Consider the following 18,113-nt stretch of genomic DNA (forward strand, 5'->3'; position numbering starts at 1 on the left):
AAAGTCTAAAAGCATAGCTGCAGAAAAGTGGAATGTTTCATAGAAAAACACTGGATTTCCCAGCATGCTGGATGTTGGGTTTCTTCAGGGGAGCAAGGTAGTGGTGATGATGCTCCTGAATGGGAAACTTTATTCTTCCTACAGCTGTAGGCTCTCTGCAGATTCAGGTAGGCTATTCCTCCTGAAGTCCTGGGTTTTTTTGTAGCTTTCCCCACACAGAAGGACAACAAACTTCTGTGTGTTCTCTGTGGTGTTGCTACCCACACATGAAGAACCCCTGATCTATGGGCCTGATTAGGGGAGGCAGTGTGTCTGGTTTCCATGAGACACAAGCTCTGGAATCCACAGAAACCAGGCTGAAACAGTGCTGAAGCCAGACTTGTTTCAGTGAAGGAGTCTGTTTTGAATTATGCTTCCTATTAGCAGTAGATTTAAAAATTAGGGAACTATGTGTAAATCTGGAACTTAACAAGGCTTAAAATAGGCCTGGGTCACAAATCTTGCTAACTGTGTAATGGGCTGGTCTGCAGTGCAAGAACAAGGAGGTCTTTAAGAAAAAAAATATAAGTAGAAAAAACCCATAGTGACTAGAATACGGGGGTGGGGGGAGGAGGGGAGATGGGAGAAGGGAATAATAAAAGTAAGTTATTTCTTCTCATTTTATGTTCTGAAACTCAAGGAAAGCCCACACAAATGGTAAGCATATGGAACAAATTATCAGGAAAAGTGATCACAAAACAAAGACTACAACAGAATTCAAGTGACACTTTTCTGGAACAGAAATGGATGGAGCCATAAAGTCAACACAAGAAAGTAGGATTATGATTAACCTGAAAAAGGGCAAGCAAATTAAAGCACAAGCCATTTTCCCATTCCTTATGGCAGCTTCCCAAGGCTGCACATCTGAAATGTGTAATTTAATGTAAGCCCAAAAAGCCCAACCACAGAAAATTTAATCAAATGTTTTCATACCAGAAGATAGTAGGTATTTATATAAATAGAGGCAAGATATATTTATACACATTCATCTGGGTGCATATGTGTATGTTTATTTTGAAATTAGATAACATAAAAATCATTATGTGATATTATACAGGTCAGTTAGTTAACTGCTTGAGTTTCAGTCAAGCTGGCCATAAAACCAGGTAATAAAGCTACAATGCTTTGAAAACCCAGATGTATTTGAAATGAGTTGTTCCATGTAATTAAAAGAGATGTGAGAGGTCAGGAGAACAATATAATCTAACACCATGCCTACACTGCAAACTTCAGCTGGCACAGCTACATCAAGCAGATGTGTGAAAAACTGTTTAATACCTGATTGATGCAGCTGTACTGCCAGCTGCGCGACAAGTATTAATATAATTACAGTAGTATAAATGTGGAATTTCATAAATGTAACTTCTTTTCCTTGCTGTTTTTCTACACTGGTATGATATACAGATGTGCTAACATAACTGCAGCTCTAACACAAACATTATTCTCTAGTAATAACATAGATACAGCCAAAACCACCAAGGTCACAGAAGGCACATGGTCAGAGTTTACTTTGACTATTTCTACACTAAACATATTACATCACTGATGTGCTCCAAATACGTATGACTAGAGATCTGTGGGAGTATACCCAAGCTGCTCCAGAAGCAAAACTCCCACAAAGTTGTACCTTCCAACAACCCACCCGTGTTGCTTAGAAACAGCATCTCTTCCTACCGCTGCCCACAGATATGCGCTAACAGACACCAGTATCAACAGGCCAGTTCCCACCGCTTAACTTTCCCTTTCTTATTTCACTGTACGCCTTACGCGTGTATGCGATTTCCTCAAGTTCTCTGGCTTCATTCTGCCAGCTGCAAACACCATGACAACGCACAACTGGGGCATTAGGTTGGGCTGCAGTGGGCTACCCCAACCCCCGAGTCTGGCAACGACAGCAGGTCTGCTACCCCGAACCCACGGCTCTGGCAATGACAGCAGGGCGGGCGGGAAGAGGAGGAACCGGCAGGAAACCTTGTTCCCTGGACAGCGTCATCTCTCCGATTAACAGGGGAGCTAAAGCCAGCCCCGTACTCCTAATGCAGGCAGGAAAGGTACTTAGGAGAAACCAGGTCCAACATTTATCACTCTTCACATCCGGCTACGCCGCAGTCCGTGGCTGTGAACGGAGGCCGGAACCACCAATCCTCAGCTCGGGAAGGGCCTGACGCTGGGGCGGGACAACCAATGAACCAGTCGAAGAGCAACTTCCGGGCACTCTTATCCAATAGACAACTTCTACTGGGCTTTGGGGCGGAGGCGAGCAGACAACTAACGTTGAGCGCCATGTTGGATTCTGGCAGGAGGGAGGGGCCCACGCCTCTCCCTCACGCTGAATGGCTGCCGGCAGGGGTCACGTGGGAGGCAGCCCTCTAGGCGGGGGCGTTGCTAAGGGGACGCGCAGACCCGAGTGTAAACATCGGGAGTGGAGATGAGACGCATGCGCGAAACCAGAGGGCGGGGAAAGCAGAGCTAAGCCACGCCCCCTCGCGGTAAGCTCCACCTCCGGTGCAGAAAGCTCCGCCCCTGTGGTTCGCGGCCGTGTCATTGCTGCCGGGGGGCGGGGACTCTGCTTCCTCTGTGGCGGGACTGGGACCGGGACCGGGATCGGGGCGAGCCGTCGAGTCCTGCCCCGAGGTGTCCCTGGCTGCCCCCGCCATGCACGGCGCACTCGCGATCCCCAACGAGGTCTGTAGTCTCCTCGCAGGTACGGCCGGCGGCTGGGAGGGGAGGAGAACGAGGGAAGAAGGAAGGAAAGAAGGAAAGAAGGGAGGGAGGGCTTCCTGGGGGGCGGGCAGTGAGAAGGGCGGAGGGGCGGCCGAGGGGGGCGGGCCGGCGGGGGGTGTGACAGGTCGGGATAGCCGGCGCAGCCGGGGCGTGCGGGGGGACCAGCCCTTTGAGATACAGCCTCACCGGTGCGCTCCTCGGTTCCAGTTTGTGGGTTCGGGGCTTCCCTTCCCCCCGTCAAGTTCTCTTTCCCGGTTACTTCCTCCCTCTGTACCCTGGCGGCGGCCGCCCTCCGGCGCTGTGCTTCCGTTCCTTCCCCGCGGCTTCTCGGCGCACCAGAAATGAGGAAGGAGAGGGGTGCCGCTCCTGGCCTGTCTCTTGGCCGTCGGGCTGCGGCTGGCCGTTCGCAGCCGCCCGTTGCCTCTGGGCAGGGGTAAGGAGCGTGGGAATTTTCCCCTTCAGGCTGCGTTGCACCATGCTGTTCCGGTGCCAGCAGGGCCCTTTCCCCAGATTATCGGCAAAAAACACCCCAAACTTTCCCGCTAAACAACAGAGGCTAACGATATGGAAACGAGTTAAGATATCACTGAATTGCTGGCATATTGTCTTATCAGTCAAATACGTTTGACTCCGACTGTCCATGCCCTTACGGGTATGTTGGAGCCCAGGAGTGGGACGATTTCTCACCATGAAAGGTTATCAGCATTAGTGTTAGTAGAGACTTCAAAATACCGGTAGTGATTTTCATGTACATTTCACTTTTGAAATTTGTTTTGTGTTGTTCATTAAAATGAACTGTTAATTTTCAGTTTGGGATTTCTTATACCTAGAGGAAAAAGCCATAAAAAGCTTTGCTATCCTGAAACAATTTTAATTTAAGTGGAAGTCTCTTTTGGGAGCTTCTGTTTCTGTCACTGGGACTTGCATAGCTCTAATTAAGTCATCCAAATGCTTTTCAAAATCTTCCCGCTGAAATCGACTGCTACTGGGCACCTGCTAGAATGTAGAATAGCTCATCACCTTTGAAGATTGTTCTTTTTTGTAACACTTTGATTGTAAGAGTTAGTGCTCCAAACATTCTGCTCTTACCACATCTTCTCATCTTAAAAGCACTTCTGCCAACTGTCTTCAAGTGTTTTGCTAACTGCTGTTTGTGAGTACATTATTTGCAAATCATACTGTCTGTAGTAAAATCTGCACCAAAAGCCACTAGGAAAAAAAAAGAAAGCTTTTCATGATTTCTTATCATGGCACAGATTCTTAATAATAATAACAATGTAAAAATAGCCTATGACAGCCATTGTAGAACACTGGTATTTTCTGTGACATTACTGTATTCTGAAGCTTTTGATCACATGAAGTGTGTGTGTATTTCAGAGCTATTTTCTAGTGATCAGGTGAAGCTGATCTTGAAATTTCAATGTTTTAAGTGCTTCTAGGGTTTATTTGTTTTTTTAGGGGATGATGTGATGGAGGTGGGATCATTCAAGACTGTCATTTGTTTGTTTGTCAACAATAGTGCCTCATTTTTGAAACTTGTTCTTCTCATCTTTATCCAGTCTGCCATGGGAAGAGTGATACGAAGTTTGTATTTTGAAGTGAAACTGAGAACACATGTTTTCCCTCAAGGGGGATGCGTGTATGTTATTTCAGAGTCACTATGATCAATGACCTAAGTTAAATACAGGTATCTAGAGGTGGTACTGTGTGTACAGCTTCAGCTTTTCTGGAAGAAAATGAGATGATTTCTTTAGTGTTGTCTATAGAACTGAAGCAAAGAATGGAATAATTTACCTATGATCTTTAAATCCTTGTTACTATGGTAACATAAATGCCACATAATACATCTTTACAATTATGAAGGTAGTATTTTCAACTTAATTTGCATTCACACACAAGTTTAGTCTGGTACTCAATGCAAAATGAACTTAACACTTGTTAATGTGTTAATGTAATAATGTAGTTAATGTAATAATGGCAGCTTAATTATGGAGTAAGCAGAAATCAACAGGATGGAAATGAGGTAGTGAGGAACAACTAGCAGTTTGTAACTTTTACTTCTGACTTGCAGAATTATCAAAGGGAAATAAATTTAAAGGTAATTATGGTTATACAATGTAAAAATTCACTAATCTCCTTCTTTGTTAAAAAATACGACATTACTTTTTACAGTTTGCGTGTTGTTAACCTCTCATTCCCCCCCCCCCCCCCCCCTTTTTTTTTGTTTCTTTGTTAAGGTGACCACTTAAGTGCATGAAGTTTAGAAACTGGAGTAATTCAGACCGTATGAGCAATTCTACTGATTTGTTTAGGTTCTGTTAATCTTTATTTATGTAGTGTCCTGCTTCTTTTTGCTCAAGCTATTCAAGTAGTGAAGATGTATGATAATGGAGGAAGGAAGGGAGCTCTGTAATATCTTTACTATTCATTAAGCAACTCTTACACAATACAAGGACTGCAGTGAGTAGGTAGTTATTAATTTCTGCATGCTCTTCTTCGAGGGTGCTTCTTAATGTATTGCTTTAATGGCTCACAAGTATTGATTCAGCACCTCTTTGAGACGAGGAAATATTGTTTTCCCGTTGGTAAAATTAGTGTAATAAACAAGATGTGATCTGGGGTTGCAAAAAATAATCAATGGTGGAACAGAATTAGAATTCAAATTCACCTTCCTCCACGCTGTACTAGTTTCTCCAGAAAATGAAGTGAGTTGAGTATCTATATTCCGTGGCCATTATTAGTGCTGGGTACTTCTTCATATCAGGTTCTGTTGAGAATATGCAGTTAATGTCTAGTGAGAAGCATAATTTTTTTAACCCAGTATTCACATAGCAGTGAGGCAGTGACAGATACAAAATCTCATAAATATTGTGCTCTTTTTCATCTCCTTGGCCTTTTTGCCTACAACTTCCAACTTCTGAAACAAGTGGAGGAGTGATCATATGGATTTCCTTATCCCTCCTTAGCCTTGATTGATTGTTGGAGTACTGTCCACCCACTATGCTGAACAAGAAAGAGTCCTACTGGAAAACATATTAAGTGCTCCTGTAGTTAAACATGGTGATAATGGGAGTAAACACACCAGGGGATGAATTAAAGTTGCACAGGAAACTTTCTGACTTGGGAGTGCTTTTCTTTGAACCTAAACAATATTATATCTGTAACGTAAAAACAAATTCTGTCACACATGCTGGCAGGGTCATTATAGTTGCATGTCAGTGGCACTGAAATGTTCCAGGCAGAAGCATAGCTTGAGCTCAGGGCTAACTGCATTAGTTGGAAACAGGAGGAAGCTGTTTCTGTGAAGTTGAAGGGGAAAGGTCAGTGTGGCAATAGGCTTATGGCAGAGGACTGTGAGGATTTCACAATCCCATCCTCTCTTCTCTGGCTTGCTCAAGTGGTGGGAAGGAAACACTGGAGACAGAAACAGAGTCCTCTGGTCATGGGTTGAGCTTTGGGTGGGAGGAGCAAGTAATTTTGTTGTTCCTATCTTCCTCTTTACACCTGGGAGGTGTGTGGCAGTGTATGTAACTTCTTCTTTCCCTACCTGTGTCTCTGCACCTTCCAGATGATGCTTGAGATTTTGGGGAATTTAGTGAAGGAAGCCTAGCCCTATTCTGTCTATTCTTTTGAAAAGGTATCCCCTGTCATGTTTATATGTTCAGGACCATTTTGTGGGTGTTTGACAAAATGGGATATAACTTGTATGGTGTTTATTTGTCAAATTATTATTGGTTATGTAAGTAGCTGGAGGCCTGCTCATTTTTACTGCTCCTTACTCTTTGATGTATACTCTAAGTTTTGGCTTGTCCATAGCTGAGGAGGATTTTGGAGGCTGCTTCTTCCCTGAAGGCATATTATTTTTTCTAGTAACATAAATCAGACTGGTTGCTTCAGTTACCTTGATTAAAAAAAAAAAATCTTAATTTTATCCCCCCCCCCCCCCAGTAATGGAGATTTAGTTGGAATGAAGAATTCTTTGTTTTGTAAGAGTTCTTGATGATGTCATGATCATTAGGTACATCACTGTTTATGTCTTCCCTCTCTTTGTGATACCTGTGACTACAGTAAGGGTCCTATTACTTTTTAAAAAATTCTTTTGTTCCTTTCACATTTTGCAGTATTTCCAGTTTGAATTTTTTGTATTCGTATTTTAAAAGTTACAAAGATTTTTTTTTCTGTGAAAATGGCATAAAACTCTTTCTCGAGTTCATATGGAACCTTATAGCCACTCCCAATGTCCGTTTTCCTTGTTCTACTAAACAAAACCCCAGAACTAAACAGAAAACAATCTTCTTGTGGTAGAGACCATTTCCACCAAGAGATTATTGAGTTTGTTTGAATGCTGAGTCATGTTGTCCAAATTGCATTTTTTTTAATGTGATTTCTTTATTTTTGTTTCTTCGAATTAATATTGTTTGCCCACTTGTGCAGTTACATCCTGGAAATCGCATGCAGAAGAAGGCATGGGAAACTACAAGACAGTAGATCCAGTGCATGAGTTTAATTTTGCTTGCATTTTATTTTTGGCCATTACGATAGTTATATTTACCCCTGATGCCCAGAAAATGAACTGTCCTTTTGTGACCTCTTGTCAGCTGTTGCTGGACTTACTCCTTACTTTCCTGCCATAGGAAAAGCCACCTAGGTACAGTGTAGCTCTTCTTCATTGGCTGTTTCAATTTTAAAATGATATTGTTGTTTAAGACTTTATTCTTTGCTTCAAAGTATTCTTTTCACAACTCCGAGGCTTTAGTGAATGCTGGTCCTTGCTGAAGAATCCATCTTTACAAGATAAACCAGGGTGACTATTGGACACATTTTCTGAGCAGACATGTATTTACAGCTTTGGTAATATATATGTATTTCAATAATAATGGAATAAAAATAGAAAGAGTGAGGTGAAAAAATGCAGGGCGGCATTCCTGGTAAGAAATAACCTCCAGTGATTTGAAACACAGTTCAATTGTCTCTGCCATAAATTTGAGAATAAGTGTCGTACACGGGTGATAAAAATGGCACAGGCTATTTTTTATATACTCATTATTCACTTAGTTTGTCTTTTTCAATTAATGTGGAATCTGTCTTTCTCATCTGACTGGGTTTACGTTTCTTTCATAATCATATGTCAACAAACCACAATAGATGCAGCATAATGTGGCACACAGTGTAAATCTTTAGGTTAATCCTTAACATTTTTTATTATAGTTCATTTGGAATCACTTTGTAACTTGATCATGATTTGTACTGGTGTGGTTTTTTTCGTTATATGCTTAATATGTTACAGCTTCATCTTTTCTCACATCTTTAATGTAGAGAGAGGATGCTCAAATACTCAGCTAGTGAGATTAGGTGCATGTAGTCCTTGATTATAATTTTTCTTCTTGAACTTCTTAAGAGATGTCTTACCTATTTGCTTCATTTGAGAAATCTTAGCAGTCAGCGTGTATTTTTGTTTTCTAAATCACAAGTGAAACCATTGAATCTCAATGTTTTTCATTAAACTCACTTTGTGTGTAGCAACATGGCAAGATAGCCGTGCTTTTGGGGATTTAAGGTACAGTAGTTTCTGAAGGCGGTCCATTTCAGTCTTTGTGCGAAAAAGGAATGTTCACCTACTTGTTAGGCTTGATCAAAGTGACTGACACATTTTGACACCTCAGATTGTGTCAGTTACTTTTATTTTGCATCATGTGTTCTGTTTCTGTGTATGTACATTTTTTGAAAGACAATTTAGCAAACTCTGAACAGAGACTTTTAAATGTAGCTGGGGAGGATGGGGGAAGAGCAGAAGCAAATTTCTTGAATATTTCTTGATTCAAGAGGGCAGGCAGTCACAGATATGGCTTGATAATTTGTCTTCAGACTAATGAATTGCATGAAAACTTTGAAAACAAATTGCTTTCTAATGCCAGCCCATGTAAAGCTGAAAGATACGGTCTCTTTCATGCTGGTCACCTTTGGACAGTGTGTGTGCACAAATGTGCCTCGCTTGCATTACCTTCCAAAATTCTCTGGTCTGCTTTCCCAAATTCTCTGGCTTGCAGCCAGCTTCTGATTCTCTCAGGCCTTGAGGTGGAGGAGATGATGAGAGAAAGCTGGTGGCTGGAGCAGTTATTCTGCTGACCTGCCATTCCTTTCTTGTGTGACTGTCAGGGCATCCAGCGGGTGACACCATGCAAGTGTCCCTTGTCATATGGTGAATGCATGTCTAGCCACAAAACAGCAGCATGCGTTCTCCTTGGGTAATGGGCAGGGTGCTGCCTTCAAGCTCTGCCATGTGAGTAGAAACACACCTATCTCATTGCCAGTTTATGATTGTTCTCTGTCATTTGAATGGTATGAAGTCATCAGGTGATGAAGAAGTGTCCGACTTTTTGATAATGTGATGGACAACATTTTGATTATCTGTTAGAGGAAGGGAAAAAGGAAGACCCAGGGAACAGTCTTTGAGTGCCTCTATGAGAGTGTGTTTGGCCCACCCTGGCACAAAAATGAGGTAGTTCTGTCCTAAGTATATTTGTTTATTAAGTGTGAATTATGATCACGATATTGAATCCTGTAAACAACAGAAGTGCTGTGATTTGTTATGAGTAACACTCTGTAACGCAGCACTTGCTTTGGGCTAAAAATTTACAGTGTTCTTGAAAAAGTCCATCTGCGTAGTTTCAGCCTTCATGAAAGGAAGTAGTGCCAGAGACTTAGACCAATGAAAAACTTGCAGTGTTGTCTGTTTATAATCATTGAAGTAACAAGAACCACAAAATGTTTTAACAATGAAGTGTAAAATAAATCTTAGCTTTTTTTCCTTGTAAAAGGAATATAGATGAAAATAGAATTAAAATGGCCTTTTAGCTTTTGCTTGTTGTATGAGCTAGCAATTAAGCTTTGAAACTATATGAGATGGTTGAAGTGGAAGGAACTAGGCTGTGGTGTGACTTCCTTTTTCTGTCAGTTTGTAACCTGTATTGACAGAGCAATTTGTGAGTGAATTGTATCAATTGGATCTTTCAGTTCAGCAGCTATTGTTTGTTTCTGGAGGCATATAATTTTTCTGGGCTATGGCTAATGCAAAGTTATTACAATTACAAAGTTATTACAATTACAAGCTTTAAGAATCAGAGCAAAAAAGATGGGTATTCAGGCTATCAGGAAGTCTAACACAGAATCTTAAAAAATGTTAAGAGGTGTTGAATAGGTTTCCAAAATCTATTTGTCTTTGAAATGTTAGTGTTTTCAATGGAAACACCTGAGTCACTGCAATTTGTGACACTAAATAGGTGCTCATTTTGTTAAGAACAAACAATTTAGGGAAATAATTTGTTTTGTTTGTTGTGGGGTAACCAATTAGTAAAAGAGCTTTTAAGTTGGAAATCTGCTCAAAGATGCTTTGTTTGGAGTTTATCTTTTATTCCATTTTAAATTCCTGAATGGATCAACTGCTACTGAAGCATAAAGAAACATGTCTACTCTCAAGTGCTTGTGACTAGTAGTTTACACTTTCCTTTTCTGTATAGCATTAAACTAAGCAGAGGAGACATCAATTTTGGACCATCCTGGGGAAAGAAGAGCAAGTAGGTGACTAGAATAGTGGTGAGAAATAGGTAAATTTTGCTGCTTGTTTGAAGTTCACTGTATATGACTTGGATCTGTCATACTGAAGTCCTGAGTCCTGTTCTCATTCCAAGGTTTATCATTTAATGGAATGTGAGAGAAATTGCATGAACATTCCCTTATGTTAAGCCAGTGAGGAAGCTTTTTCTTAACAGCCAGGACTGCTTCTTCCATATTCTTCCCTAGTGTTGGTAGTACAGATAGTCAAGAGATGATCACAACTTAGGTATCCTAAATTTTCTTGCTTCTTGTCCAGAGGAGCTAAGTTACTCATCTCATGTGCATCTGCCACATCCAGGATGAATTTACAACACTGGGTAAGAACATGGCTTGTGCAAGCTGTTTAACAGTCTGTGTAATTGTGAGTAGATAAGAAAAATCTATGATACAGTAAAGCATACTTTTCAAGTAAATTGCTTCTTTAGCATCCTGTTGAATATCATGTGTGTATCAGAAGTGGAAATTCTTGCTTATTCTAATCAACTTGTTTTCTCTTCCCCACATATTCCATAATTGTATTACCTCAACATTTGTGTTTGAAAAAAGCTTTACTGTCAGTCAAAACCTGTGATGGCAGAGTTCTCACCTGGATTTTGAGCTTTTCCAAGAAGTAAGGAAGCCCACTGAGTTTAGGGGATGACTTCTGAGGCAAAGTTCTGTGATTAGTTAGTGTCTGAAGATTACTATGCAGGCATTGTTCCTTACTTATAAATATGTGACTAACTCCTCTAAGCTTTCATATGTTGCTGCCTGGGGGAACTTTGAAACTGCTATCTAATTTTTTAAATGAACATGTAAAAGTCTGAAGGAACAAATATTTAACTCATCTGTACCTCCCAGAATGAAAGGTTGGTCTGCACTGGAAAATCCTGTTAGGATTCACGGACAGAGAAATTGTTGATGGTTTTGGGTTTTGCCTTCAGTAATAAAAGTATTCGTTTTTTTGACCAGTTTTGTGGTTGGTCTTTGGACTGCATTGGTCCTCATTTGCCTGCTTGGTCACCAATTCTAGTGATTGGAATTTATGAAGGTGTATAAATTTTTCATGGGTTAGGGCAAGGTATGTTTCCAGGGATGCTTGGTGTAGGGCATAGGGGCTGTTGGGGGTGTGTCTGCAGTATTCATTAATATGCATGTTAAGTGCCTTTCCTTTTGTCTTTTTAAAGAAGGAATGCCATAGAACTGAATGTGGTTGTTCATGCCACTTCAGGACTGCTTTGGAAAATATAATAGAGGAGCTTCTCTCTCTCATAGGGAGTAATATTATTCTTCTGAACCCTAAAATACTTTATAAAAAAAAACCAACCCAAAGCCCAAAAGAAAATATCTGCCATGCTTTGTGAAGACAGCAATCTAAACATCTAAATAATCATAAATAAATTATTTATAAAGAATGACATCTTTGCAGTAGCTATGCCAGTGTTCTCAAAGAGTAACTTAATTTCTTTTCTTGCAGTCTGTAATATAAAGTGGGATATATTTCTGCAGAAGTTTTGTTTAATAAAGAAAAAAGCAGTCATTTTTTTCAGTTAGTAAATCTGCAGTGAATATTCATTTAATGTTTTAAAACATGAACTTTTGTTCACAAACATTTGAGTTCTTAATTGGCTGGTTTAGATTTATGAAAATGGAAGATCTCATCAGATTGGAAAAGTTACAGGATTAAAACAGTACTATCCATATCTATTTGCATCTACACAGATTGAGCCAATGTGTGTATCTGTGTGTGTATGGGGAGCAGGCAGGCACTGTGTAGGGGTGTTTGTTACTTATGTATGCTTTCATTTATTCAGTGAACAGTTGTTACCCATACATCTGAGAAATCCACATTAACAAGCAGGGTTTTTTTGTCATATTCCTACTTTTCAGTTTTCAGGATAATTGTATGTTGATTGGTAACTATAAGAAACTTTTACAGTTACTTTTCTCAACTGTTTTTGTTAATCAAGAAAACATACTACTGGAGAAGTTACACTCCTCCAATTCTCAGTCACTGCATTGTTTTTATCTTATGGAATGGATATTTACAAAGAACCATGGTAACTTTTATGGAATGCTTTGATATTACCTGACTATATAAATGTATCATCCATATAAGAATTAAAAATTACAGTGCAGATTAGGGCCTTAGTTTGTGATTCTACAAGTGTAGGTATGCTTAACTTCAAGTACACGCTCCAGTTTGACTTCTTTGATAGGTAGGCACAATAACCATAATTGTTTACAGCATTAAGGTTTTTGATATGAACTTTTAGTCATTAAGGGAGTCCAGAGGCAAGGTGAGACCATTTGAAAATGCTGTAACCACTAAGTGATCTATATTAGTAATAGCTGGGTAGGTGTTAGTGCTGAAATAATGAATCACTCAGCCATTTTTGTAACTTGCACTTCTGAAATAACATGGCAGTAATACATGCATAAAACCTATTTCCATGTTTTAGCTTTATCCTCTACTGTAGGTGATGGAAAGTAATTGTTATAGTACTGCAATTTATTAGGACTTATGTGTCATAATTAAGTGAGCAAGAATCAAATGTCACCATAGGATTTGCTGTGCTAAGCATAAGTAGATCAGAGAACAAATGTATCTCATTTAGAATCTGAAATGTCCGTTAACTATGCTGTGTGTAGGTCTGAAAATAATTTTCTTAGTTTTTTCATAGTAGTATCAGGAGAAACTCAATAGATCGGTATTTTTCTTTTTTTGAGGTGTATTTTTTTCTTCTTTATTTAGATGTTGACACATTTATTTCTCAGACGCTAAAAGGAGAAAATTTATCTAAGAAAGCAAAAGAAAAAAGGGAAGTTCTTCTTAAGAAGATAAAAGATGTTAAGGCAAGGTAAGTAAGCTTCATGGCTTTAATATGCTGTAAGGTCACACATAAAGTTTTTACGATCTTTCAATAACCTTTAACAATATTAACAAAAATCTGTTTAGGTACTGATTTTGTCAAATAATTTCCATGGGTTCAAGTCTTTATATCTTTCCTGAAGCTGCTACAATTGTCAAAAATGGGAACAGAAGGATTTTTCCCATTTGAATCGCTGTAATATTCTGAACCCTGATTGCAGGCTGGTTCGGTAGAGCTTGCCTTCACCTCTGCTTTGGTAAGACTCATTGAAATATAAGAAATATAATGCATTGAAAATATGAATGAGTTTCCTGTCGCCATATGCTGCTGGTGTAAACCAGCATAGTTCAATGCTGATTTTGCTTTACTTTATATTCTATCATTTAGCTCTGTAATAGCAAATTGAAACATACTGGAAGCTATTTATAGTTTGTTTCCGTAGTGTTAAGATAGTGAAGTACTGTGACAGACCATGCAGAGCGCTGTGGCTTTTTTTCTTTTCCTCTCTTTTTTCTCTTAATAGGTATGATTTGAGACTGTTCTGTTGTGTCTTGATTTCAGTCAGACAAGTCAGCTGAAGAGATTTGGCTGTAGTTTTATTTGTGCTACTAAATTTTACTTGCAAAATCTCTTTTCTTACAACTCTGATCAACTAGGATATAATCTAGTACTTGCTGTTCTTTTCCCACTGTTGTTTCCAAATTGTTTTTCTACTGATCCACTCCTGTATGATATCTCTTAACCTTTCCTTTGATGACATGCTCCTGCCTTTGTGGCAACTTGTTTACAGTTTCAAAGACAGCATAATCTTCTGGCAAGGGCATCATTCTTTGCATCACACTAACTGTGGGAAGACAGGAGATGTATCCCAAAGTCTTGTAATTGAGGGCTTGTGTGCCTTTGATTCAGTCTATAAATGCTTAGGGAACTACTTTTTTAAGGAATCAGGATTTTTTTTTCTTTTTATGCTTTCCCGTCTGGGTTATTGAGCTAAACTGGGACTGTACAGATGACTTGCAGATACAGCACTACTGACTTTTTATCTTCAGTCTTATGAGTCAAATATGGGTTTTTTACTGATGATGAAATATCAAAGGAGGGAACCTGCAGTTATGAACACAGTTGACCCTGAAAGCTTTGCCATTCACTTACGTGACCCCATGATTTCATGTCTTGTTTTAATTTCTAATTCCTTCCTTGTCTCCTGTAATATTATTCACTCTTAATAACATTTTTTTTTCATGCAGGCTATAAAATATATGCACATTGTAGTCATCTTTGACTTTCACATCCCACATATTGGGCTGTGCCTAACACTGTTACTTCCTATACAGGATTTCTCAGATCTGGCCTTTTGTCTCTGTTTGCATTCCTTGGTTTCTTATTGCTACACCATTTCTTTCTCTCCTGCTTGTTACCTGTAAGCATCACCTTAAGGACTAACCTGATACACATACTACTGCTTATTGTCTATAAAGATGGTCTTGGCAGCTGCATTTTATTTGCCATTTATTTCTGGTGAAATCCTCTCCTTTTCACATAAAGTCTATGCACACTTCTTCAGGTGCTGTTTTAGATAACTCTGTCCTGGTTATTTATCTTTATACATCAAACTGTATCCTATGATTACTATTGTTTCTGAAAAATCAAGATTTAGCTCTGAAGAAATAGTATTTTTTGCCCTCTGGGATGATAGCAATAGGAAATTTTTTAGGCATCAAGTATGGTAAGATATTTCTATTTGAAAATGACTTTTTAAATTCAGGCCTGCATCAACTATTAAATTTCTGGTTAATTATTAATACTTTTTAATTTGAATTTCATAGATTATTGCAACTAAACCCAGTATTTGTGGATTTTTTTTTCTGCTGACCTACTGTGTTATTTTAAAGCATGCTTAGTGGCTTTTACTTATGCACAAAACTTTTTGGAATATGTTACCATTTGGAAAATTTACTAAAGGTACTTATTTACATTTATACCTTAAGATAACTGAATAGATGTATATCCCTATAAACGGCAGCTCTGAGTTTGGTTTTGTTCAAGCCTTCTTTGAAGTGACTGGGGATTCTCTCAGCTGCAGAGTCAAAAGAATAACTGAGTAAATACGTTAGCCAAAAATAAAGACTTAAAAATTATTAAGGAAAACTTGGCAGTGCTAAGTTTCAACTATAAAACTTGCTGAAAACTGTTCTGCGCTGTGTTCCAGTACCATGGATTGGCAAGTGCATTGCTTTACTGCGTTTCTTCTTTTTTCTGCAGATATCCTCAAGAATTCCAGGATAAAGGTAAATGTCGCGCTTTGTTTGTTTGTTTTTCCTCCCCCCCCCGTGATGTACTTTTGCCCCCTGGCATACCCTAAGCCGGAGGAGCACAAGGCGCTGTCTGCGGCAGTGCCCGGCCGTGCCCAGGTGCTCCCGAGGCCGAAGGGCCTGGCTCCCCCTGCTGAGGGAAGCGGGAAAAGCTTCCCGGCTGCCAAGTTCTCGCTAAGCCATCGCTCAAAGCCAGGTCCCATTTCCTTCATTGAACGCCTCTGAGAAGGCTTACTGATGAAAAGATGAGCATAGAAATATAGTTCAGAATAGGAGCTTGTTATGTCTGGCTTAATTAGCACAAGCGTAGCGTTGTAAAAGACCATGTAAGCAGGTTCTTTTTTTTGTTTTCCAGAGGAAGCCTATGCAAAGCAGTCTGCTTAGGAGATAAAATTTTAATAGGGATAAATTATTTCAGCCTTTTTCTCTTAACATTGCAAAAGTCTTCAATTCCATAGTGATGTTTCTTTAACCTTTTAATAGGATCATCTAGTGGCAATATGATATTGGCTTTCGATCCACGCTGACTGAATGTTTCCATAGTGCAGCCGGAGCTCAGACCTTCAGTTGGAGAGATGATTTAGTGTGCGAGTAATGAAAACTGAAGTGTGGGTTATCTATTGTCTTCTAGTGGAGTTAAAACAAAGCTGCAGAGTTCAGTTTAGAGAAGACTGAGTGTGTTGCTACAGTGCTCTGTTCTGTTAACTAAACCTGGAAGGGCTCTTATTTCCATGATGCTAATTCTTGAGGTCATGACCTATAGCCTGTGGATGCTGGTATGAGGGTCACAGTGCGAGGTCAAAAAAGCCAATGCAAAGCTTCACTTTTTTGCAGTGGTTGAAGAACTGTCTGTTTCTGGTCAAGGAGGTTGAAATGTGTGGGCTACAGTGTGCCTCTTGATAAAGTGCAAATATGTAAGTCGTATTGGGCAAGTAATGCTATAACAAGGCACAACAAGTTCATACATTTCTTATCTCTGTTTAAATAAAGTTACACAGCCATAGCAGTTTGAATAAGAAGAAAATACAACTTGAAACTTCCCAAAGGTTGCCAGGCTTTTGTAAATTCAAACTATGTGGTTATTTAAAAAATGTATTAAAATAATTTACTATTTTTTTTAATATTGCACCTCAGCACCCTTATTGAAGTTGAAGTATAGTTTCCTTCCTTTCACCACTGTCCAACAGAACTAAATGTGGAAAAGTCAAATGTTATTTTGTTAAACGAATGGCTAACATGAAATAAGGTTGGCTAGTTGTTTTGTTGCAAATGTGTCTGACTTTCCAGAGAGCATGTCTTTAAAGACTTAATAACTTTCTGAGGCTGTGTATTGCCAGTAAACATGACAGTTTTCTGTAGAGAGCAGTGTTTGTGTTTACTGGTTTGCTTTCTATGAAGGACAGGAAAATTCTACTGTGCTTACTTTCTTCACTGGCATTTGATTTGGAATTTCTTTTCTGATTCAACAAATTTATTAATTAATGAAATCTCATCACCATCAAAATAGATGGTTTGATCAATATAGTCTGCAATTTTTACTGTATAGCTTGTTCTGACTTCTGTGAAGGTTTTATTCAGTCTTATTCCTTTTATTAGAGTGCATTTAATTCTTAGGAAGGATGTGTTGCCCCTTTAAATTCTCATGATGTTTCACTGGTTCAGATTGTAGAACTACATGTAGACGGTGAAGCTTGCAAATGCTGATACTTTGGTTTTCTTTCAGTATTTGTCAATAAAATGAGCGGGCTCTAAAGTAATACCATTGTTTTGTGCAAGTGAGGTAAATTTCTCTAAATTCTGCACCTTTACATGAATAAATAAAAAAGAAAAATACAAAACCCCATGAGAAATAGGAGCCTACATTTATTTGCAAAATATTTGAGGAAATATGGTATGGGTTGTTGATATCATTTCCAGAGTTCAAGAACTGTGTGCTAAACTTATTTGGTTGTGCCATTCTTACTCCAGGCCTGTACAAATTAGGTGTGACTTGTGTAGGTGTAGGAAAAAGGACCCATATGGAGGTAAGCAGTCAGATTCTTGGCCAGTTATTAGTGTAACAAAGCAGTGGCAGCAGCTGAGTGAGGTCAGCTTTTGTGCCCATTCATACCTCTATGCACACCTAAACATTTGAAAAATGGAAAATCTGAGAAAAGGTTAAAAACTGAGGAAAAAAAAATTAACCTTTGAGAAAAGGTTAAACATTTGAAAAGAGGTTAAAACCAGTGTTGGTCAGACATTTTCCTTCTCCTCCCCCTCCGGAATAAAAAGAAATACCCCGAAATATAAGGTGAAAAAGGAGAATATCCTTTAGGAAAAAGGGAGAGGTGGAAGCAGAAATGTGGAAATTGCACTGAAACAAAACAGGAAGAATAAAAACCACTGTGCGCATTTAAACTTGATATTTGCAGTTCCTTGTTTTGTGGTAGCAGTTACTCCATTTTTTTTTAATGCAAATAAAATAGTTTTTGTTGTAGCTGGAAAGAAAGGTGAAGAATAGTTCATATTATGTGCCATATTATCATGGTATAGTATTTATCACAATACATTAATTATCATACCATGTCAGCTG

The 18,113-nt window shown here is 39.1% G+C and overlaps 1 protein-coding gene across 1 annotated transcript in view; it reads left to right on the plus strand.

Moving 5' to 3' along the window:
- Positions 1-2,569: 2,569 nt before the first annotated feature.
- SKAP2 (src kinase associated phosphoprotein 2) overlaps positions 2,570-18,113 on the plus strand; it is a 116,137-nt gene continuing 100,593 nt past the window's right edge. The window contains exons 1-3 of the mRNA XM_031045001.2: positions 2,570-2,743; positions 13,112-13,217; positions 15,492-15,517. Coding sequence (XP_030900861.2) covers positions 2,695-2,743; positions 13,112-13,217; positions 15,492-15,517 — 181 coding nt within the window. The 5' untranslated portion in view covers positions 2,570-2,694. The remainder of the gene's footprint in view (positions 2,744-13,111; positions 13,218-15,491; positions 15,518-18,113) is intronic.

Source organism: Melopsittacus undulatus, chromosome 1, assembly GCF_012275295.1.
Source record: "Melopsittacus undulatus isolate bMelUnd1 chromosome 1, bMelUnd1.mat.Z, whole genome shotgun sequence".
NCBI lineage: Eukaryota > Metazoa > Chordata > Aves > Psittaciformes > Psittaculidae > Melopsittacus > Melopsittacus undulatus.